The following is a 24,712-nucleotide window of genomic DNA, read 5'->3' as shown; positions in this document are numbered from 1 at the left end:
CTTCTTCTTCTTCTTCCTCTTCCTCTTCCTCTTCCCCTTCCCCTTCCCCTTCCCCTTCCCCTTTCCCTTCCCCTTCCCCTCCCCATTCCTCTTCTCCTTTTAAGAAGGCAGGGGCTGATCATCAGATAGCCATATATACAGTCTCTTTATTACCCAGAAACAGGCAGCTCTTTTGATAGCTGACCTCTCTGCTCAGTATAGGGTTTAGAATTTCCAACTCATTGCATCCTAACTAGACTCTTATTTTGCTTTGGTACAACTTAATTCCACCAACTAAAGAAATGGAAGTCCCTGAAGTTTTGTCAGCATCCCTTCCTCCTATGTCTTAGATCATCCAACTGGGCAGCCTAGCTAGGATATTTTTGAGATCTCAATTTGTTAGCCTCAAGTACCAAAGAAGGGCTACAGTTTTATCCATTTTAGAAGGATGACCTTTGGCTTATTGTCGTTTTCAGTAAGAAGGAGATGAGTTCCCAAGAAAGAGAAACAAAAGAAGGGGGAGCATATCTCACCTATTGTTGCAGGTATTCATTTTCACTACGAATCGTACTTACTTCCTTCCAAGCAATATTCTAGCACATAGCCATCTAAACCTGCTGCACCAATCTGGTCTGGGGGCCGCCACTTCATTGTGACCGTGGTGTCAGTTACAGAGTCAACAGCCAGAAGAGTAGGAGGGCTGGTTACAGCTTCAAAGATAAAAGACACAGAAAAAAAGACATTATTACCTACAGAGTTATGGCACAAGGAATGGTGATAAAATGAGCTGGGATGCAAACAAAAATATACACAAAAGACCCACGTCTTAATAAAATTTAATGAAGACTCCTGACTCCTTGAGTATATGCTGTGTGTTAGGCAAAGGTCTGCTAGACATGGAAAATTTTAGAAATGCTGCCACACTTTCTCTCCAATTTGGGAGGATAGTGTGGGTAGCTGGGAGGCCCAAGGAAGTTGGAAAAAGTCAAAGTTGGGGATTTAATGATCTAGAGTAAATTTCTCATAACTCTCTAATTTTAAAGTGCAAATAGTGAAGACCTCTTACAGTCTGTTTCTTTTTTAACAGTCTGTTTCTTTGTCTTTGCTGAACTGACATTTTTGGTTCATAGATAACATTTAAGGTATGACTGTAAAGCAAAGCCTAGTTTCCAACTGTGCTTTGTTGAACAGATCTCATTTGTTTTAGTTACAGTTTTGGCACCAAGGTGCTGGGTTATACCTTCAGACGGACAAATGGAGAGTGGTCATGTGTCAGTGGTCATGTGTCAGTGGGTTCAGCAACACGTCTTCAGAGGGGAGTGGAAACCACAGCCACCCACAGCTGTCACTGGAATTCTGGTAGTGAATTCCAGAGCCTACATTATGAAGACATGTAACTCTACCAAAATTGTTTTTTAATTTCTTAGACAGAAAATTGCTCAGAACCACCTCCAACCTCCTCAAGTGGTTCACCAACCACTCAAGAGGCCTCCAGGTCTGCTCCAGTTATAGGTCAGAAGGAAGCAGTCACGATCTGGGGCAATGATTCCCATGACAAAGACACATCTCTCTTGACTCACCCAAAGGAACAAAAGGCTTGGAGGGCATACTGGGCTTGGAGATGCCGATGGCATTCACGGCAAAGATGCGGACCTCGTAGGCCACACCTTCAATCATTTTTTTGGGCTCAAAAGTTGTTTCTTTGCAGAGATCAAAATTCAGCCTCATCCATCTGGAGCTTTGTTTCTTTTTCCTCTCAATAAAGTAGCCTGCAGGTGACACAAAATAGGAACTCAGATTTTTATCCTGGTCTCCAAAATTAAACTTTGTCAAATATTAGAAGTTCTTAAATTTTCTGAAAGAGTCATGTATGTATGTATTTGTAACCCACTTTATTTCATCAGTTGTTTGAGAGAGATTATAGGGGATACAAATATTAGCATCAGAGGAGATAGATAAAAATAGCAGGAGTACAAAAAATTAAAATTGTACAAGAAGAAAAATAGATCATAAATATGTAGGTCTTACCAACTTAATGTAATTGGTATAGTTGATCAATAGATTTGGCTCTGAATCCCAGCAATGTATGTATAAAAGGGGAAATTACCAGTTTTTCTGAGTTTCATTATTAGTAAGTAGAAAAAAGTTCTTGTTCCATAGGGGAAGCAAATTCTTCTAAGAATTTAACTATAAAAGAAATTTCTCCATAGACATAATTCTGTGGAATGAGACATTTACCAACTAGTTTACTTAATAGTATAGTTAGACTCATGGTATTTCAAATTTATATACTGGATATAAATGTCAACCAAAGAAGAGAACAGTCAATTAGATAATATTTATCAGAGCTATTAAAAAATCTCAAGTATTTATACAACATCCCAAAATACTTCACTTTGAATGGATAAAGATACAGTATAGTAGTTTTTCTTCTAAATGCCCTATTTTTAATGTACTCTATACTAAAGTGCGTAAAGAGGACACCAACTCCAGTGGAAGTTCCACAGACTGACTACCTTGTAATTACCTAAAATTGGGGAGCCTCCATCGTAGGCAGGAGGCTCCCAGTTCATGATGCACCAATCATCTCCCACATCTGTCACATTCGGTGCCACTGGAGGATCAGGGATGTCTGTAGCAAACAAAAAATAGAATAAAATATGAGAGAGAGAGAGAGAGAGAGAGAGAGAGAGATGAAAAATATTAATTGGAGAATGTAGGTTAATTGGAGAATGTAGATCAGAGAAGCAGTGTTATTTCTGAGTACTTTTTCATGTTTACTGAAATGCACTTAGTAACTAACTTGGGCAAAAAGTCATGCTTCATATGAAATAAGAGAAGGTAAGCCAAATAAAAATAAAAATCCTTAAACTATCATCACAACATTAGAGAACAAGCCATACATGGAATCCAAGACTCTTGTTCTTTACCTTGAAAACAGTAACTAAGAAATTATTGCCTAAATGTTGGATGTGTCTTTGTTTTGTTTTGTTTTCTAACTACAAAGTAAACTTCCAGTAGAATTGAATCAAGGACTGATTATTATAAATTTTACATCAGTTGGAAGACTGAAGATGTTGACTAGTAAAAATCCAAGTCAGAAATGGCAAGTTACCATGTTTTGTAAATATAGTTAGTTCAGTGCCTGATAAAGTGACCTTAGTTTTCGGTCAACTTGAAATACATTTAAGGAAAAACTAAAGTGAGATGAACAGATCATGAAACCTTGGATCAATAATCTGCTAGATTCATTTCACTTGGTTTCAGGCTTTGGAAAAATTCACTTAGATGGTCGTCTAAGAACCAACCAAAACACATCTTACTTCTCTACAATGATTGTGATATGGGAAACTATTTAGCAATTGTGTTTCAGTAACTTTCGAAGACACTGAAAGGGAGTATGACTGTGGAGAATTAATGACCAGCAACCTAAAATGGCTACCTCAGCTACTCATTCCTGCAGTGTGTCCTCCATGCAACAAAAAGTGGGAAAGGAAGGGGAAGGGAGGAGAGGGGAGGGAAAGAGAGGAGAGGAGAAGAGAGGAGAGGAGAGGAGAGGAGAGGAGAGGAGAGGAGAGGAGAGGAGAGGAGAGGAGAGGAGAGGAGAGGAGAGGAGAGGAGAGGAGAGGTGAGAAAGAAGGAGAGAAAGGCGAAGAAAAGAAGTAGAAAAAGAAAGATAGTGTTTTGTCAAAGATAGCTCTCCTATGTTTCTCTTTGTTGGCTAATTGGAAAAGTTGAGAGAATCAAGAGCTGACAAAGTCTACTCTGGGTCTGGACACGTCAACTTGATTCTCAAAGTTTTGTGATCCAGAGGACTTACCCACAACTTTAATCTTGATGCTGGCATGTGCTTCTCCAGCTTCATTTTTCAGATTTATGTTGTAAACACCAGAATCATCTTTTTCAGCTGCATCAATGATCAGACTGCTGCTGTCAGGGTAAGATTCTGCTCTTATCCGGCCACTGCCCTCCATAATAGCCTAAGGAGGAAAGAAATAAAATGTGCATGATCTATCCAATAACCAGGACTATTCCAGAGTGCCTTGGAACTTAAGCTGGACATAGTATGAATGTCTAAAATGCATGTTCTAGGTTTAATTCTTCATCAACTCTAAGGACAAAGGTATTATCATGTTGTTTACACACGAGAAAACTGTGGGCCATGGCTGCCACATGGTTAAGAAGTGGTGAAACTGAGATTTGACTCTAAAGCCCACTAACCATTAACTCACCAAAGAGAAAGTTGGAAGACTAAAAATATGAGTGCAGTGTCATTCTAGAGGAGTCTCTTTGTATATGAAATTAGAAATACTTAAATTCATTTTAGAAACTAAATTATGATTTTTTATTTTCTTAGATGTCTTGAAAATTTACAAATATTGAAAAGGTTTGAAGAAGGCCACAATGCCAATTTTCTATACAAGTTGTTGAGTATTGATTTTTTTCCCCCTCCCAATAGCACACAAAAGAATGAACATCTAATTCCCAAAGTAAAGACAGTGAGGTTGAGCCTTCTATTATGTTTTCTTTCCTTTATTTTCTTCTTTGTCTCCACCACCTCCTCCCCCTTCTTCTCCACTTCTTTTTATCTTAAACCAGAAATTTAAAGCAGCATTACACCTTATTCATTCTCAGGTCATTAATATTTTCTATATGACAATGAACAGCCAATATGCAAAAAGGCAAAACAGAGACGGTCTACTCCTGCTCTCTCCTCCTTTGTCTCTGGGTTAGGAATCATAAATACCCAATAACAAAATTTTGACAACAGTAAGAATACCTGAAATAGTTTTCATAATTCTGTTTTCTAACAGAACAAAATTTCATCATATTAGCAAAATTCTAATCTTGAGATTATAAAATTTTTTTCAATGTGAAAAGAAGAATATTTATTTAAGATGGTGTTACATTACCCTCCTCAGTTTTCTATATTTTGCTTGCTGTTGTGTTATACTTTACATAGAGTGAATGTCACACTTTTTAGATGTACAGTTCTTTGAATTTTGACAAATTTACGTGATTGTGCAACCACCACCACAATCAAGATAACAGACTATTTCCATCACCTCCTCATGCTCCTTGGCAGTCACCCACTCACCCCACATTCTGATCCCTGGGAACCATGGGTCTGTTATCTGTCCCTACAGTATTCCCTTTTTCAGAATGCCATATAAATGGAATCAAACAGTGTATAGCTTTCAAAATCTGTCTTCTTTCACTTAGCATGATGCTCTTTAGGTTTATCCATGTTGCTGCATGTATTACTACTAGTACATCCCTTTTTACTATTGAGAGCAGTCCATTGTATAGTATATATGCAGTTGGTATATGTATGTACAAACTGTGTGTTTGTACCACTGGACTTTTGGGTTGTTTCCATGTTTTAATAATTATAAATTAAGCTGCTATAAACATTCATGTATAGGTTTTTGTGTGGACATATGTCTTCATTTCTGTTGGGTAAATACGTAGGAATAGCACTGTAGAGTTTTGTGGTAAGTGTAACTTTATAAAAACTACTAAACAGTTTTCCCCAGTGGACATACCATTTTTCATTCCCACCAGCAATGTATAAGAGTTTAATTGTTCCATATCCTTGTCAGTATTTGGTATTGTCAGTTTTTTAAAATGGTTTTTTAAAAATACTTTTTTTTTTTTGTCTAGCCTCTTTCATTTAGCATAATTACTTTGAGATTCACCCATATTGTTGCATGTGTCAGTAATTCACTCTTTTTTATTGAGTAGTAATCCATTGTGTGAATATCCTACAATTTGTTTATATATTCACCTATTGATGGACATTTGCATTATTTTCAACTTTTGGATATTATAAACAAGGCTACTGTGACCATTTGTTCTAATAGATTTTTTTTGTAGGTTACAGCAGATTTTCTGCATCTATGATTGTCATCTGTAAATAAATACAGGTCTACTTTTTCTTTCCAATATGGACATCTTTTGTTTCTTTTTCTTGCCTGATTGCCCTGGCTAGAACCTACAGTATAATGTTGAAGAGAGTGGTGCGAGTGGGCATCTTCTCTCTTTTGTTCCTGATCTTAAGGGCAAAGCATTCAACCTTTCAATATTAAGTAGGATGATAGTTGTAGGATTTTCATGGATGTCTTTTATCATGTTGAGGAAGTTCCTTTCACTTCCTAGTTTGCTGAGAGATATTAGAAATGGATGTTGGATTTTCTCAAATGTTTTTGTATCTATTGATATGATCATAATTTCCCCCTAGTTTATTAATATGGTAAGTTATATTAATTGATTTTCAAATGTTAAACCAACCTTTGCATTCCTGGGATAAACTCTACCTTGTCATAATAAAACATTATTCCTTTTATATGTTGTTGGATTCAATTTGCTAAATTTTGTTTAGAAATTTTTCATCTATGTTCATGAGTGATATTTTGTAGTTTTTCTCTTCTTGTAATGTCTTTTTCTGATCTTGCTGTAAGAATAATACTGGCCTTCAAGAGTGGGGGCATACTGTTCTCTCTGCTCCAATTTTCTGGAAGAGTTTGTGTAGAATTGGTATTATTTCTTTCTTAAATATTTGGTAGAACTCTACAATAAAGCCATTTAGACCTGAGATTTTCTTTGTGAAAAAATTTTAACTACAAAGTCCATTTCTTTCATAGATAGAAGGCTATTCAGTACTGATTTAGTGGCATTTCACAAATTCTGATTACGTAGTGCATTCATAAAGATTTTCTAATTTCTCTTGTGATTACTTCTTTAATCCACGAGTTTAGAAGAATGTTACTCAGTTTCCAAATATTTGGGAATTTTCCAGCTATATCTCTGTTATTGCTTTGTAATTAATTTCATTGTGGTCAGAAAACATACCTTGCATGACTTAAATTCTTTAACATTTATTGAGAGTTTTTTATGGTCTATTTTGGTAAATTTCCCATAGGCATATTAAAATAATGTCCATTCTGCTTTGTTCAATGGAGTGTTCTATAAATGTCAATTACATCAAGATGGTTGATAATGTTTTTCAAATCTTCTATATTTTTAATGGTTGTCTTCTTGTTCTATGAACTATTGAGAGAAGAGTATTGAAATCTCTAATTTATACATTTTTCTTTGAAATTTTATATTTTGGTGTTTGTTTTCTACTTGTTCCATCTGTTCTTTGTACTTTTTTTCTGCCTTTTTTTAGATTAATTAAATATTTTTTGTGACTGTATTTTATGTCCTTTGTTGGCTTATAAGATATAAATAATTTATTTAAGTTTTAGTAGTTTCTTTAAAGTTTATATTACACATCCTTAACTTTTCACAGTCTACCTTCACATGATATTATAATACTTCATGTATAACAAAAGAAATTTACAATAGAATACTTCCATTTTACCCTTCCCAATCCTTACTTCCATTTCTCCCCTGTTGTCCTTAGGTTTTTATTGTCATAAATTTTACTTACACTTATGGTATAAACCACAAGATGCATTGTTACTATTTTCAATTATCTTTTTAAGAGACTTAGATAATAAGACAAAACATATATTTATCCATGTAGTTACCATTCCTGATGCTCTTTGTTCCTTTGTGAAAATGTTTTCATCTGCTATCATTTTCCTTCTAACTTAAAGACTTCTTTTAGCATTCCTTGTAGTGCTGGTCTGCTGGTGATGATTTCATTCAGCTTTTATGTATCTGAAAATAATTTTATTTTGCCTTCATTTCCGAAAACTATTTTCACTGAGTACACAATTCTAGATTAACAGGTTTTTTTTTCTTTGAAGATGTTGCTCCACTGTATTCTTACTTGCCTTGCTCCAGAGAAATCTGATGTCATCCTGGCCTTTGTTCCTGTGTATTAAATGTGACTTTTTTTCTCCATCTACTTTTAAGATTTTTTTTTTCCTAATCACAGGTATAGAACAATTTGATTACAATGGGTCTTGGTGTTATTTTGTTAATGCTCCTTGTGCTTGGTTTTTGTTGAGCTTCTTGTATCTGCATTTTGTAGTTTTCATCAAATTTAGAAAAATGTTGTCCATTATTTCTTTAAATATTTTTTTGTCCCCCTCTTTGGGGACTCCAATTGCACTTATATTTGACTGCCTGAAGTTGTCCCATAGTTCAGTGATATTTTTGTTCCTCCAGAAAACAGAAAAGGAGGAAACACTCTCCAACTCTTTGATGATGATGATGATGAATAAATTATTTTAGAGTAATTTAGGTTCACTGCAAAACTGAACGGAAAAGTACAGAGTCCTCACATAACCCCTGGCCCCATATATGCACAACCTCCCCCAGTACTGACATCCCCCATCAGAGCAGCACATTTATTACAAATGATGAACCTACACTGGCACATCATTATCATTCAAAGTCCAAAGTTTACATTAGTGGTCATTCTTGGTGTTGTACATTCTATGGGTTTTGACAAGTCTATAATGACATATATCCATAACTATAGTTTCATATGGAACAGTTTTACTGCCTGTAAAACATTTTATATAGGAAGTGACACAGTCACACTTGAGCTGGCACAACTCTACCACTTCAACCTTATTTTTCTTTTCCTCATTCTGCCCCACCCACACTGGCTTTCTTTCTATTTCTCCAACACATCAAGCTCATTTTCTCCCTTGGTCCTTTGCACTTGCATTGACTTCACCTGGAAATATCTTTCTTTTGATCTTCTATAATGAATTCCTTATTGTCATTCAGAAAGTCTGTTGTCATTTACCACACAATCACTTGATCATAATATTAACCTATTTTTTAAAACTTCATAGCACTTATTACTATGCAAAATAATTTTGTCCATCTAGTTATTTAATATTTCATTGTCTGTTTCTCTCCCACGCCATTCCCTGACACTCATTAAAATGAAAGATGGAATTTTGTTCACTGTACATAAAAACATGCCTGGTCACATAGTAGGTAGTCAGAAATATGAAAAGTACATGAAAAACTATTATGCTTGCCTGAAAATCAGTGATCTTTCTTTATCAAAGGAATTACATCTTTGCTGTACCCCTGTACATTTATTTGCCTTCTTCTTTCATCTGAGTAATGGTGGGCAGGGAGTAGGGAGGGCAGTGTGTGTGTGTGTGTGTGTGCGTGTGCGTGTGCGTGTGCGTGTGTGTGTGTGTGTGTGTGTGTTTGTAGAACAAACCTTGTCTGCTCGGCTCCAAATGACTTTAGGAGGTGGTTCTCCAGTGATGGGAATCTCTAGACGAAGCTTGCTTCCTGCAATTACTGTCACTGTATTGTCAGCATCAAGACCATCTAGGTTGATTTTAGGAGGATCTGGAATATTAAACATGGCCTTTGTTATCAGACAGTCCTTTTCATGTAAATATCTGGGCTAGTTCTTGGCTAGTGCTAAACATTGGTAGTAACCAATATTTTATCTGGCCAAAGAGAATGTAATGTTGATGGTGCCTAGTTAATGTTCAAAATTACTTCATTGTAAGACTTCTAAAGAATCAACAATTATGATTAGTGATTAATACCAATTATGTATTTTTTTCTTTCAACATCATATAGTTTTGAATATGTTACAATTCCAAAAAAAGTCAAAACAAACAAACAAACAAACAAAAAACACAAGAACACAACTCTGCAAAGGTTTCTTTTATCTACTCACCAATAACACGAACTTTGGCAGGCAAAGTAATAGAGTAGGCATCTGGTGTAAATACATAATCACCTTCATCCTCAAGGAGAGCACTGTCTATCACTAATTTGTGGATTCTAGGGAAATGAGAAAAACATATTTCTAACACTTTGCAAAGACTTAAATTGTATATGACCCAAACTGAGGAGACACCTGGCCTTTATCTGATTAACTTGTTTAGTGCAGCCTGGAGAGAGAGAGAGAAAATAATGTGAAGGCGTAATTATTCTATATATTGATCCATATTAAATATTTACTTTTGGACTATATGGAATTATCTCTATAAATACAGACTACTTATTATGCAAGAGTCTCTTATTCTTTATCTCTTTGGCTTTAAAAAGGCTAAAAGATAACATCTCACTAATGCCATACTTTAAGATCCAAGAAATTACCAAGAATACCCTTGAGTTTAACTTTATATGCCATACCTCAGAGCAATATTTCCTAACTTTACTGGGATCATGAACAGTGAATATCTGATGGACACTATGGATCCTCTCTCTGAAGAAGAGCAAATATTTTTGTACACACAGAATTTGTTTACAATTTTAGAGGATTTATGAGGGCCCCTGAAGTTCATTCATGATCTTCTCAGAATCTAGGGATCCAAGTTTAAGAACGCTTGCCTTAGACCTTTACTGGATTCTAGGATGTCATGTCCCCTCAAAAAAAAAAAATTGAGGAAAGGTATATGACACTTATTGGTTAGGGAGAATTAATCCAATTCAACCAGTTTCTCAACTAGAATTCAATATCATTCCTCTAACCTATTTAGATAGAAAGAATCAGTCAGTGGATTTTGATTAGACGAAGCACCCGACTATAACGTGCATATTCCAGGATCACAGGTAAGACGTGATGTACAACAAAGAAATCACATGCTCTCGCTATTTGGAAGCAAAGAACTAGAGATAGATGCTCTCCCAATTACTACTTTTCAAATATCCTTGCCAAATACATACTTTAGGAAGTGGAAAAAGTGGAGATGGGGACCAGCCTTCACGTATGGATCACTTAGCTTGCGTACCTTCCTTTGTGCACAACCTTTAGACGGTCACTCTCCTGAACTGGTAGGCCATTTTTAGTCCATTTTCCTGATATGTTTTCAGAGATTTCACACTTCAAGCAGATTTCTTTTCCAAGTTTTACAGTCTGATCAGTCAGAGGTGTCAATACCTTCAGAGGCCTCACTACAGAAATAATAGATGGTTGTTAAGTGCCAAATCCAATCCAGATAGGCAAAGATGGTGTCATTTCACAATGGTACAGTCAGTTTTGCTATTAATGCTTGCTTGGAAAATGAGAATTTGTTCCAATGCAATTGATATATTAGGGGACAACTGGAGCATAACACAAATTTCATATTTGATTATGCATGATTTCATTCATGAGAAAGACTAGGTAAATCCAGAAAACTATGCCCAGCTGAACTGAGCCAAGCAGGGCTGCACAAAACACACAAACATACCTCAAACATCTACCACCTACCTCAGTTCACCCATGTGATTATGAGCCAAACCCATGCACATCTGAGATTACCACTACCCGTTACCATCCAACTTCAAATAGCCTCTCTCCACCACTCCACAATAGTGCACAAGCTACAAGACTTCCCACACTGCTTCCATAAGCAAATTTCAGGTGTTTTTCAAGGTAAAATGCCATATTCATTGTAGTTTTTATTAACCATTCAACATTTATAAACTTTGCTACTATTTTTTGTTAGGTTCTTATTGTTTTGATTTATTTTTTAATGTGTCACTGACAAAAGTTTTGAGTGTTGTGCCCATAACCCCGCTTTCCCCAATAGCCCTATGGTTTTGATTGCATGACTTTGTATTACCACAGTAAGTTTTAGAAATACATATGCTCCATTATAGCAGAACTGACTGTAATTGCTTTAAATGGATACAAATATCGATAAGGATATGTCTGTGGTTGTAAACTTTTTTTGATATTAAAGTAAAATGGCTACCATTCCATGAAGCATAAAGAGTGTACTGAAATTACTTCTGAATTATTCTGTGATCATATGAATTGCAACTGGTCTAAGAAAGAAGAAAGAAAGTAGGATTTCTGCTTTTCGTGTGTTATCAATCTTCTCATGAGATTTGCTATTTTAATTCTCATGGCTAACTGGAAAGGACTTTCTCTGCCACTGAGAACTGACTACCAATAGTGGGCATTTGGGGAAGTACATAAATTCTCTCATGCCTCTGAAGCAGATTAACAAATTAGCTCTTATAATGTTCTCAATTGAGGCCCATTAATTTGAGTAACTTTTCACCTCAAATGTAGTTGCAGAGTGTTGAATGTTTATTTAATGTATAGATAGCAAGTTCACCCATGGAGTAAACAAACATTATCAAGATTTGACATAATATCTAAGTATTTATCATCTATTTACATGGTTTGGGAATAAAATATTTCTCAACCATTTGGGTAAATTGTTCAGCAGGTGATTTTAATACTTCCATCCCAATACTGGTGCTCCACTGTTAAACTGAGTAGTCAGTTCTTTTCTCAGAGACCTTGATTGGTATGACACACACACTCAGAGAATGGAATTTAATTTTACATATTTAAAATTGCCACAAGTAGAAATCATATAAATTGAAACTTTCTTAAAGCTGAGTTAACAAATGCAACACCATTAGTAAGCCAATGTGGGAGCCATCCAAGGAAGTCTTACTTACAGTCAACACTAAGCTTAGCGGACGATTGTCCTCCTGTAGTCATTACAGAATATTCTGCACTATCGGCCTTGGTTGCTCCTTCTATGATCAAAGTGTGTTTTTTGCCCTCAACTTTAACTTTGTATCTTGATTTTGGACCCGGGATGATCTCCTCACCATTCTTAAACCTGGGTTAAAATAGGTTATTAAAAACAATGTTACAAAAGCCCTTCAGGAGTCGGACCTATTGGTCTTGTTTTTCCTATATCCCAGTGTCTTGCAGTGTCTGGCACTAATTGTTGAATTAAAGAATGTATAAATCAATCTATCAGTGCATGAATATTACAACAAATGTTGTCTAAAAAATTACATTAAAGGAACATAAGCCCCCTCTTTCCACTCAAGATCAATTAGATGAAGATGCAAAGAGTAGATATTACTCATGTTTTGGCTTTTGAGGTACACTGGTGAGAACAACATTTTAATACATTTTAAAGGTAGCTATGATTCTAGATTAGAATAAAAAATCTACTCTGTACCAAATACTAAAGATTACTGTTATGTGATCTACTATACTTCTCAACAAAGCATTTCATGTTAGGATTCTGAATCTTCCAGTCTTTAATTTTGAGGTGACTCACAGAGAACTTGAGAAAACACTTCCTATCTGACCAAAATTTTTTGCCTTTTAATTTTAAAAGTAATTGGTGATTCTTAGTCTAAAATGTTTTTCTGAGGAACTCACAATCAAGTGACTAGGAATAAAATGAAAAAAAAAAAGGTAAATTTTTCCAGGTAAGTTACAAGTATGACACAGTGAGAAGAAGCATGGTAGAGAGGTAAAGAGCATCCATGGGCTTTGGATTTAAACAGACTTAGGCAAACTTAAGCCATCCATTTATTAGTAAGTGCCCACTTCCCTACATCCTTACCAATATAGATTTCTGGATCTTTTTTTCAGTTTCATAGGTGGGAAAAAAGAAAAAAAAAACCCATTAGTGTAGTTTTAGTTACCATTTCTACTAACACAAATGAGATTGAGATTCTTTTCATATCTGTAAAAGCAATTTCCTGTTCTCCAAACTAAGAAGGTACTTTTTTTGTGTGTCTATTAAAAATGAACAGACCTCAGGAAAGCTATTTACCATTTTACATTGGCGTCATCTTCAGATACCTCACATTCTAATTCCACTTTCTCCCCACAGTAAGCATTTGTATCTTCCAACAGTTTGGTCACCATAATTGGAGGCTCTAGTGTGAAAAAAGAGAGAATTAGAATCATTAAATATCCAAAACCCACTTATGACCCTGTATCTGTTCACAGATGAAAAATCAATAGTAAGAACCATACCACTGAGTTATAGTTAGATGGTGCTAGAGAGTAGGTGAGGTTTTGTGGGCTTTTTTTTTTTTTTTACTTTTCTTGGCAAAATGTATAGCTGGCAATCCTGGGTAAGTTTCCACAATTTTCTCATAACTCTGAAGAGAGTTAAACAAATATATTATTGTTCTAGAGAGCAGACAAAACATCCTTTTGGCAAATAAAATATTAGGTGGTAGACATTTCTGATGAAGGAGAACTATAATACTAAAATTCTTTGATTTGGTTCTAGATGGATGATAGAGAGTGCAGGATTGTCTCAATCAGAGGGCCTCACAAAGAAAAGAAGTGATCCCTGACTTCACCGGCACCCTCTAGCTCTTTTCACCATGTCTTAGTAAATGCTGGTCTTCAGAGTTCTCAGTGCCGAGCACTGATGCCCTTTTACTTATGAAGCTGGTTTCAAGACAGATCTATTTGTGATCAGCTGAGTGTGTGAAATGAGGTTTATCCTGTAGACTCTGTTGCATTTCAGAAGCTATAACCAGAATAATTATATTGCAGAATACTCCTTGCTTGAGTCAAAACCTCCAGGCATTTTTACTCAGCAGTTTTTTGTCTTCCCCTTGGCTTTTTTTCAACAAACCTGAAGATTAATTAGGATACACAGTAATTGCCAGTGTAGAGAAGCTTCAATGCAGAGCCAATCTAACACCTAAATGAAACCATGTCTAGAGGTGCTACTAGCTCTGTTCTGGAGCTCCAGAGCTCACCTCATCACTTTCATTTTGATTATTAGCCCTGGGATAAGGAAAGCCATCAGCTCTTGATGACTCCAGTAAGACATTTCACTTTACCTCTCACAAAGAGCTCAGTGGAACATTTTTCATCACCAGCTGTTACATAATACTCCGAGTCATCTGTTAGCGAACAGTTATTGATAAACATGATTCTTTCACATCCTTTATGTTCAAAGATGTATCTATTTTAAATAGGAGGAAGATAAATAGAGTCCATGAACTTCATTTTATTCTTTTCTTTATTGTCAACAAATTTGGCTTATACTTTGATAATGCTTAAAAGATAGGGATATAATTTTGATCTGCCATTTATGCAGCATATCTTAAATAGTTTAATAAACATCAAACATGAAACCATTTATCTTTATAATATATAATGTAATATATATGCACATTTATATTTAATATATTATTTCTGTTATTTTCTTTTAGACAAGGTTTTTTTTTTATTTCAAATATAAACTTGCATATTTTCTATTTTAATTTTTTAATCCATTGTTGAAAAATAGGGTTGGTTGAGGTTGTCAAAGAGATTGTTAACTCTGTAAATTTTAAAAAATGACCAATTCATCTACTTTGTGGAGGGACAGAGACTTGATCTTATTCATTGATTCCAATCCTTGCCTAGCCGAATGACACAGATTTTGGGGGGTGAATAAATAATTATACAATATAAGCAATAATATGAATTTAATCACTAAGATAGACAGTAATACTATAGAATGTGATATTTTCTTAAATAAGCTTAAGAATGAGTGTTATCATATCCCAGTTACCATCTACTAAGAAAAATACTTGGGTATTTGGAAACACAGCACTAAAAGCCAAGAAGATTGCAAAACTTAATTATCTGTGATCTGGATTATGGATCATAGGGCATTGTAATAGACTAAAGAAAAAGATTTCATTTGGAAAATTCTCAAATTGAAGACTTTAAGAACAAAACACTCGACATTTGCTAGATAAAGATAACCAAGTAAAATTATGTTTTTGGTAAATTCAGGCCTCCTTCAAGAGATTTTTACCAGATACAAACATTATCACAAAGTCACTCTGTAGACATGACCACTTTAAGAAATGGGAAGCCACCTAATTGTACTACAGAAGTGACAGATTTTCAGGATTAAAGTCTTTTATAAATGGGCATGTGCCTCCTGTTAACTTTTAAAAAAATATATTGGAGTTGAAAATCTCTCAGGCTGAGAAGGATCTCTGTAAAGCAGTTTCATAATAGACTAGCGATACCATCAGACATCAGGGATTAGTTTGTCTCCTTCATTGGGGAGAGGGCCAAGAAATAATAAAACACAGGCTTTAGATGCTACTCTGGAAAAACAAAAGTTATCTAATTATAAAGTGTGATTCCCAGTTGGTATATCAAATATGTATTTCAAACTTTTACAAAAAAACTTTTTTTTAAAATTGGGAGAAGTTGGGCAATGCTCTTAAATAATCACATATAACCTATAGTGACACAAAACCATAATTGGGAATCACCTGAAATAGTTCGTGTAGAATTAAAACATTAAACAAGGTTTAATTTATATAGCACTATAATTTTAATGGTTCTAAAATACATGAAAAGTTTTTACTCGCCCTCCACATGAATTTGTATTATAAAGTTTTAACTAAAAAGCACTTTTATTCATAGAAAATTAAGTCAAACTACTGTTTGATTTATGGAGTTATCAATTGATTATTTGCAAAGCCCCACTTACTTTGTGCTGGGTCGAATTTCTTGACCATTTTTATACCATTTCACCTCCAACTTTGGATCTGCCAGTTCCACAACGAACCTAACCTTGCCTCCTTTATCAATCTGATATGCAGGATCAAGAATTTTTGCAAAAGCTAGTAGAGAGAAGAAGCAACACTATGTTAATATGTGCATATGTATGCTATAGATTTAAATAGTCAATATATGTACAAGAATCTAAAACAAAATGAAAAATTGAGACTTGGAAAAAAAATTGGAACCTTCCAAATTATCACTTATATTTTAAAATTCTGTTGATTTATGTACAGTAAGATGGTTATAATTTTTAAAGAGAATCCACATGTTTTTGGAAGAAACACGAGAAAATAATTACTGAAAGGCTTTAAAAATGATTGTCCTAACCCTTAAGGGAATGGTATGATATAAAGCATCCAAATGAAATTGAACTTGAAATTGAACTAGCATGATGACAGTCAGGACCACTGGTATTGCTTTTGTATAATACTTCTATGCCACAGATAGTTTTTCGTCCTGGAATTTGTGAGATAAATTCAACAACACAGAAGATTAAATGGAATGCCTTTGACTAACTGAAATAGTAGGTTTATCAGAGTTTTTGTACTGTGGATATTTGCCCAAATAGTGGCATGTTTAAAACACTCTTCCATGTATAATTGGGAACTCAGGACTTTAAAACATTTTAAATAACACAGAACATAATGTTTGCTGTTTTTTTTTTTTTTAAAGTAGTCTTTGAAAAGTTCTAAACAGAGGTAGTTAACTTCTTTTTTAAATTTCATAATTTTTCAGATTTCAAAGATAATAATTCTCATTTAGACAGTTTGGAAAATACCCTTACGTGTGAAATAACTGGTGAAGTTGTCATGCTTGCATTTTCATCATTCCAGCCTTTTTACACTATTGCTTAAACAAGCTCACTTTGTCAAATTTTAACAAGATAAAAGAAACAATAGCTTTACAAAAAAGTTATCTATCACATACCTCAAGGCATCAATTCAGAGCTAAGTGATACGAATAAGAAAGTTCAGTGTGGAGGGACAGAGATGTCATCTGGCTCCACACCTTAGAATTCATATATTTGTGACTCAGTCTCAGACACCTCTCAGGAATAAGAAAGTTCAGATAGTGGCAATGGCTGAGTTATGTACACAAAACACTTCTATATTTCTGTGGGGCCGTTTCTCTACCAGTTTACAGTGAGGTTTAGAATAAAGGGCAGATTTTTAAAAAGAGGTGATGATATTCTTTCAATTCTATTTGAACATTAACAAGCAATAATAGGTTTGATATGTTAACTGGATGTGTCATAAAACCAGTAACTGAGAATGACCAAGTAAATAGGAAACTTGGAAGAGCTAATAATCAATGTAAAACGTATTTTTTAATTTTAAATTTCAACATCTCAAAGTGCTTTTTTTCTTTTTAAAGGTAATTAAAACCACAGCAAACTGCACCTACTTTAGATCTTCAGGGAGCAGCAGAACTATTTTACAAAACACTTGGATAATTTTATTAAGTGTGAGACATGAATGCCTCCCACCCCATCAAATGGGTACAAGGATATGATGGTAAAACAAGAAGACATCGCATCAACTCTGCTTAAATAAGAATAAAGAATTTGAGAGTGAGGAAGATATCGAGGCTGGAGAAAGAGGCCGCTGAGAAATTCCCAGTGACAGTGGGAATATTTAAGATTTCCTTATATACCGTATTTGGTATTACTTTAACGTAATTCTTCTGTTATCTTAAACCTTCTGAAACTTACCTGCATGGCCAGTGCTGTGCGAGGAAGTGAACTATTTCACCTGGAGCCAAAGGTAGCTGAGAGAAGCGTAAGCCCTGCAAATCCCACCGCATCCAGTCCCACCCCAAACCCAGGGGTAAAGAGGATCACCCGCTGGGGTTCACGGTCACGTCTTTCGCGGGCACAGGACCCGGCCCACACGGCCACGCTTCCCTGGCGGCCTCACCTGCGCTCTTCTTCTCCACCCTGCGCATGCGCTTGAGCCGCTTGAGCATGCCGCGCAGGTCGGTGATGCCGTACTGAAAGGCGATCTTCTCGTACTCGTTGGGGTTCGCATTTTTCAGCAATTCCCACACGTCTATCTCGGGTTCTTCCTCGTGCTGCTTCACCTCCCTAACCGGGGAGAACCATTGCCTACGTTAGTAGTTGCTCACTGGCTCTTAAACGCAAGGAAGGTCGCAGTATGGTCTGGATTTTCTGTTTAGTGCCTGAGTACTTAAACTGAGAAGAAAGCCTACTTGCTTGCCTTGAAGTCTCAGAGAAACTTCCGGGAAGTTAAAGATCAAATATGTGTGCAGTTATATTAACACTCTTGTTTTCCTAAAGAAAAACACAATATTAGGCAGAGAGGAGGATATCAGGAAATAGCTTGAAGATATTTTTACTTTTTATCAACTTGAAAGTCTAGAAGGTGAAATTTTTCAGGAACTTAAGATCAATTTTCATCTAGGATACGGGTATTGAAATAGTTTTGAAAAGTAGAATAAGAACTAGAAATTTTAAATATTGGTCTATGAAATAAAAATTCTCTCTACCTTCACTGGTGTACACATGCTAGCTGTCTGTATATGGAGAGAGTACAAGTACAGTACTCCAAACCTTTGGATTTTGCAAATAGCATTTTTCTTACCATGTGTACATTAACCATTTTTTGCTGTTTTTTCATCCAAAAAATATTTGAAACTGCCACGCAGGGCCTTTTGTTTATTTTTCATATGATATTTGTGGACACAAATGCTTTTTAAAAGAATTTTTTTTCTAAATTGTCAAAGGAAAAAGAGAATGAGGTCAAAATTTTTTCATATTTCATTTTAAAGTACTGTCTTGAACTTTTTGGGAAGAAGGCTGGATGTCAATCATAAAGATACAAATGTTAAACTTTAAAGCAAATGGTTAAGTTTTCCATGAACAAGGGGAAAGTAACTTATCACTGACAAAAGAACATATAGAACATAGAAAGAACATATGTAACTAAAAAAAGTAAGAGTTAAAGTACACTTGTATGCCCTTATTTTAAAACCAAAAATGAAACAAAACTCAGGAATAAACACTCTTTAGGGAAAGAACCTTAGTATAAACACAAAATATAATTTAAATTGATTTCCTTACTGGCTAAATAGTCCTGAGTTTGTTTAAGCTTAATTGACCTTTTATCAGGTTAATTTGGAAATGTTATTGTGACTACTTACTGTGAATACTGCCGGTTTGAATATGACTTTACAGCAAAACTGGTCAACACATCTTAAACATCAGTGTGAAAACAGATTCATGCTATCATGTTAGCAAATGATGGATTACATATGTTTGCATTGTCACATGAGTTATACCTGTTTCAGAGTTTCTAATGAGGAAATGCTGGCTTGCAATCATGGGGAAAGGGAGGAGAATATAAATATTAACATAGAGTTTAGGGTGCTGTTACGCAAGGATGACTTCTGAATATCTAATTTCCACTGTCATGTAAGTCTTTTTGCCCAGTGGGGAGGTGGCTGAGGCTAATCTGGAATGTGGAAGGAAGTGAGAGGTCATTGGTCCATCAGTATCCTTTGTGGAAAGGACTAGGCAACACCATTAGGAAAATGTGCCTCTTAAAAACTCAAGACACAAGTATTATCTTCCTCTCACTGAAATAATGATGCCCTCTATTAACATGGTGAAATTGAAATGCTTAATAAAATTGTGCTGAAGTTAGAATATTGGTAATAATTTGCCAGATCTACCAAAGCTACTGCCCGAAGGCAGTCTAAATTTCAAATACATCTTTTAAATGTTTTATAGGAAGTCTGGGAGGATTGCAATTAAAATGTGTATGTATGTACATTTGTATATGTTCTCTGAGGGTGTTTCCTCAATCCACTTTATTAGTGCTCTATTTTTGTCACATTCCAGTCTCAATATAGTCCCCAAACTAAAATTATGCCATACTACATACACATTGTGTTAAATTTGTATTTCAGCCAAGAACAATTACACACATACACATTTCAAGTATCCATCTGACACTGGTGAAAGGATTTAAAGATATAAAACTAGATTAAAATAGCTAAAATGATACACAAGTCAAACACTGAGGCATACCTAGATCCATGAGGTAAAGATTTATGTGATGGAAACCAGTAATAAAAATCACCATTTTCGGTAATTTCTCAGGTTTTGTTGCTAGATTCATAAAACCAATCTTCACCATTTTTTTCCATTAAAACACCAAAATATACTCCACTCTACCATATTCTTAATTTTATCAAATTTTATGTGTGAACACTGAAGACCTCTTGCATATTCCTTCTCCCTTTTCGCTCCATCACTTAATTGAATCCCAAATTGCAAGACTGAAGTATTCCTCATTTTGTATTGGAATGTGAGGTCCAAAATGCCATAGACTCCCACCTATGGCATTTCCTTAACTCATTCAGAACCATGATGGCTGCAGATGGTCCTATCTGCTTGGCTACATTAATTTAGAGTAGAGAAAATTCTATAGGTATTCCCGATTCTCTTCCAAGCACTGGGATTGACCTAGATAACCTTCACAGTTCTTTCATCTACATCAAAATTTTTATAACTTGATGATCCTAGTGAAGTACAAAGCAGTTATAGAAATTTTATGTAGAATAAAACTTGCAAGTTTTTATATAGGTCAAATCCCATAACAAGATGATGCCCAAAAGATTTATTCTGATTTAACTAACGTCTCTTTGAAATATGCTGGCTTTTTTCAGGGCAAGGAGATCTTTTGTTGTATGGAGATGTTGATCGTAATCATACTTATTCAGATAGGGATTTTGCCACATTCTCTTGGAGGAGTAGAAATGGTAACCATGTGTCATTACCACAATGAAAACATATGCAATTCTCAAATTAGTACGAAAACACTTCTAAAGTTATATTGTGGATTAGTATATTAAATGAATATAGGCTTATGTTAACAACACTCTAATTATGAGTACAAATCATAATTAAGGGATGTACGTAAAGAAAATGAGAACTGGAGACATGTTCGCTCCCCATGTTTTCTAGTAATTATTTTCTTTAGTCATTTCACCATTAATTAGATATCTTTTATTCTGCAAACTACTGGTAGAACTAGTCTGTTCTTTTTTCCTTCTTTTTCCTTTTCAATCAGAGCATGACATTTAATAATATACTGTATCACATTTTGATTGGTTGATTGATTAGTGTGTGTGTATTTTGTCTCTTTATGAATATAAGCCCTTCAAGGGAAAATGTCACAATTTTCGTGGAAGTGAATATTTATTTGACATCTACTATGAGCCAAGCCTTTTACATTTATTTAATTCCCACAATAATTCTATTAAGTAGTTTTCATTCTCTGCATTTTCAGATGTGGAAACCAAGTCTCAGAGAGGACATATATCTTGACCAAGTCATGTAATTAGTAAATGATAGAGTTGAGACTTGAATTCATATTTTTACCATTACTTTTCCATCCCTCAAATATGTATTCATCCCTTTCTGTGTGCCAGGCACTGGAAGGCACTGGTTTTCCTCCCGTCACCTGTAGCATTATATTCTACATAAAGAAAATATTTAGTATTTTCCTGGTTGGGTAAGTAATTGCAGGGAAAAACAAAAGAAAACTTCTCTTGTCTTCATGAAGTGTCAATTTATGTTATAAACTGAAGCATCTACTTCTGAGGCCAATTCAGAGTGGTATTTCTTATATGGAGTCACAGAAAGTGAGCTGACTTAGAAAAGGGAAACTTGGATTTAGGTCCCTGACCTGCCTCTAACTAGGCTGTGTGACTTGGGGTAAGTCACTCAACATTTCTGGTCCCTGGTTTCTCACCTATAGAATGAGGAAGAGTGAATAAGGTCACTTCAAATACTATTGCTTTAAATAAATTTGGGGAGTTAACAAATATTATTGAGGCTAATGATTATTTGAAGTATCCAAAGGATGAAAGATGTATTTGATACTGCCAAGGCTATTGATTGGCTAATATCCATTGGTAATTAATAAATTGCACTTGTTAATAATTCTGTTCTCAACCTAAATGTTTAGAGCTTGGGTAAATTTTTCATCCATTAGAACTTGAATAAAGTCATCCAACTAAAGTGAGTATAACCACAAACTCAGTTTTACTATTTGTGATTTGTTGTGAAGCATATTTTTACTATGTTCCTTTAATAACCAGAGCAAGCATAAATAACCATAAATGAAAACTGATATCAATAGTATATATCATTAATTTAGAATTATAATTTTACTGTTTATTTACAAATTTGCTAGATAAACACAATCCAAGCAAAAATCAACTTCTTTTTGTTGTTTCTGCACTAAATATCTAGGCATGTGTAACTTTATATATAATATCATGTGTGATATGATTATATATATATATATATATATATGCAAATATATGGACAGAAGTCCTTTAAAACGATTAAGTGCTAAATATCCATATGGAATTACAGAAATTTTATTGCAAGAGAGAACAATATTAAGGGAGTGTGAGTGATAATACTAAATATTTACTTCCATTTTACTACCATATTTTATCTCTTCTAAAATGCACATTTTAAACGCCTCTGAAAGACAGATATACCTTATAATCAATAATGTATCATAATAAACTATTTGGAGCAATTTTTATTGCTTAGTGATTTAGAAAATACAGGTATATCTTAAAAATGAATGGTGTCTTAGATTTGATGAAATACAGTAAATCATAAATGTTATATTAAAGTAGGCCTGCCTTTAAATATATGTACCTGCAGAGACATCTAACAAAATTGTGAAATTGATTTTTCGGTCCAAAATCAAAGGCAGGAAAATGGAGACTTCATTTATTCAATTATCACAGGGAGTTATGATTGAAATGAGAGAACTCATGAGAGAAATCGGAGGTTTCTAGGTATTTAAGTGTTCTGTCTCAGTTTTCAATCTCTTCATCCCCAACTAAGAAAATATGCGAAGACTTATAAAACATTCAAAAAGAAAATTTTAAAGCATCAGCTAAAATCTTAAACAGATTAGTTTGCGGTTGTTTGTCTCTTTCTTAGTCGACTCTGTTATATTCTATAAGCAAAACACATTTTAAGAAATGAGAAACTCTTTGAAACACATCTACTTTAAACTTGACTTCTCTGAGTGGGCATCTAAAAGATTTCCAGGCCACAGCGCCTCACTCCATCACTTGGTTCTCACCTACGTTTCAGGAGACCACTAAAGTCAAGTTCCCCTGCATCCTCTTGACCTTCTCCACTGTCATTAACAAAAGAAAAGCAAATCCAGGTTTAATGCTGAGACACATACACAAGATTCCCCCAAACACTCTACATATAACGTATATGCAATTTTGTATCAGCACACAAGTCATGGGACTAATTCAACACAAACTATTTCTTTTCACACAAGTGACATTTAAAATTTTTGGAATATGTACTTGTGGAAAAGAAAACTTGAGGAGCTTGTGTCACTCTACGACTTCAGAAGACACATTTTTGTAGATTGCATATATAAAACGACTTGGATTTGTGTTAAAACGGAGTAACACAAATGCACGTAAGCCAAACAACACAAAGTACTTTGTTTTTGCAAGTAAGGGGGCCTCTAGAAACATACCTGTGTGAAAAGCAAAGGACTTTTTGCTGATCTCTGTTAGTCATGTCTAACAGAGATTGGCTTGGAGGGCAAAGTGTACCAGTGTCAAGTATATAAGCACAAGCTTATATTCAAAGGTAACCTCTTTGGGTCCACCAATAGATGAATCAGATAATGTGATACCAACATAACATAAAAATGGAGCTAGCGTAGAGCTTTTTAAAAGATGCATTCCTTTCTGTTTCAAAGGGAAATCATTACAAACTTTTCACTTTCTTGCTAATAATTATACCTTGTAAAACAGATTCTTCGAAAATTTGTCTTTGAATTGTCGATGAGCCCTTTATTAGGAAAATTTGAAGGCTTCCCTATAGAGAAATGCATCTTAAATTAGGCATGCAGCCATATTTGTGATTTCTTAAATAGAAGCTATGGAGCTGACACTTAAATGGCACTGCATATTTACTTACATGTTTAATGTTTTAATGAAGATTTTGTTTCCTGCTCTTTACAAATGTTAATTAAGTTTCTAAGGAAAGAGTCTGCGGGTTCAAAAACAGTGTGTATAAAATGTAAGTCATACAAACTGAACTCAAATAATGTGTTTTCAAAATTTCTTTAATAGCAGGTATTTGGAGAAGACCTTTTGAAATAAACACATTTCTAGATTATGTTTCCCTCTCCTAAACTATACTGTACACGGTATGAGCACAGTTTCAGATCTCTCTGTTTGCTGAACATGGGGTGAAGGCAAGGTGGAAGGAAACTACTAGGATTTGAACGTTATGACTTAAAAAAAATACCAACTGATTGATCAGATAATATTAAATATCTTTTTCAAGTAATTAAAATTTTCGTTTATTCATAATTTAGGAGGGAAATAATGCCTTCTACTAACTGACTAAATCATCGTTTTATAATAGTTTGGGATGATTTTCCTTATTCAGCAAAACTGTATGGA

General features: G+C 34.7%; 1 protein-coding gene across 9 annotated transcripts in view; it reads right to left on the bottom strand.

Moving 5' to 3' along the window:
- MYBPC1 (myosin binding protein C1) overlaps positions 1–24,712 on the bottom strand; it is an 88,823-nt gene that overhangs the window by 31,110 nt on the left and 33,001 nt on the right. For all 9 annotated transcript variants that reach the window (XM_019732098.2, XM_019732101.2, XM_019732089.2 and 6 more), the window contains 13 exons: positions 23,356–23,412; positions 18,133–18,299; positions 16,143–16,275; positions 14,482–14,606; positions 13,449–13,554; positions 12,325–12,491; positions 10,656–10,818; positions 9,596–9,702; positions 9,122–9,255; positions 3,800–3,959; positions 2,507–2,611; positions 1,560–1,748; positions 555–689 (listed from right to left, as the gene is read on the bottom strand). In XM_019732098.2, coding sequence (XP_019587657.1) covers positions 555–689; positions 1,560–1,748; positions 2,507–2,611; positions 3,800–3,959; positions 9,122–9,255; positions 9,596–9,702; positions 10,656–10,818; positions 12,325–12,491; positions 13,449–13,554; positions 14,482–14,606; positions 16,143–16,275; positions 18,133–18,299; positions 23,356–23,412 — 1,748 coding nt within the window. The remainder of the gene's footprint in view (positions 1–554; positions 690–1,559; positions 1,749–2,506; positions 2,612–3,799; positions 3,960–9,121; positions 9,256–9,595; positions 9,703–10,655; positions 10,819–12,324; positions 12,492–13,448; positions 13,555–14,481; positions 14,607–16,142; positions 16,276–18,132; positions 18,300–23,355; positions 23,413–24,712) is intronic.

The sequence above is a fragment of the Rhinolophus sinicus genome, linkage group LG02 (assembly GCF_036562045.2).
Source record: "Rhinolophus sinicus isolate RSC01 linkage group LG02, ASM3656204v1, whole genome shotgun sequence".
In the NCBI taxonomy this organism is placed as follows: Eukaryota; Metazoa; Chordata; class Mammalia; order Chiroptera; family Rhinolophidae; genus Rhinolophus; species Rhinolophus sinicus.
Note: the sequence above shows the minus strand (reverse complement) of the source record. Positions and strands in the feature narration are given on the sequence as shown.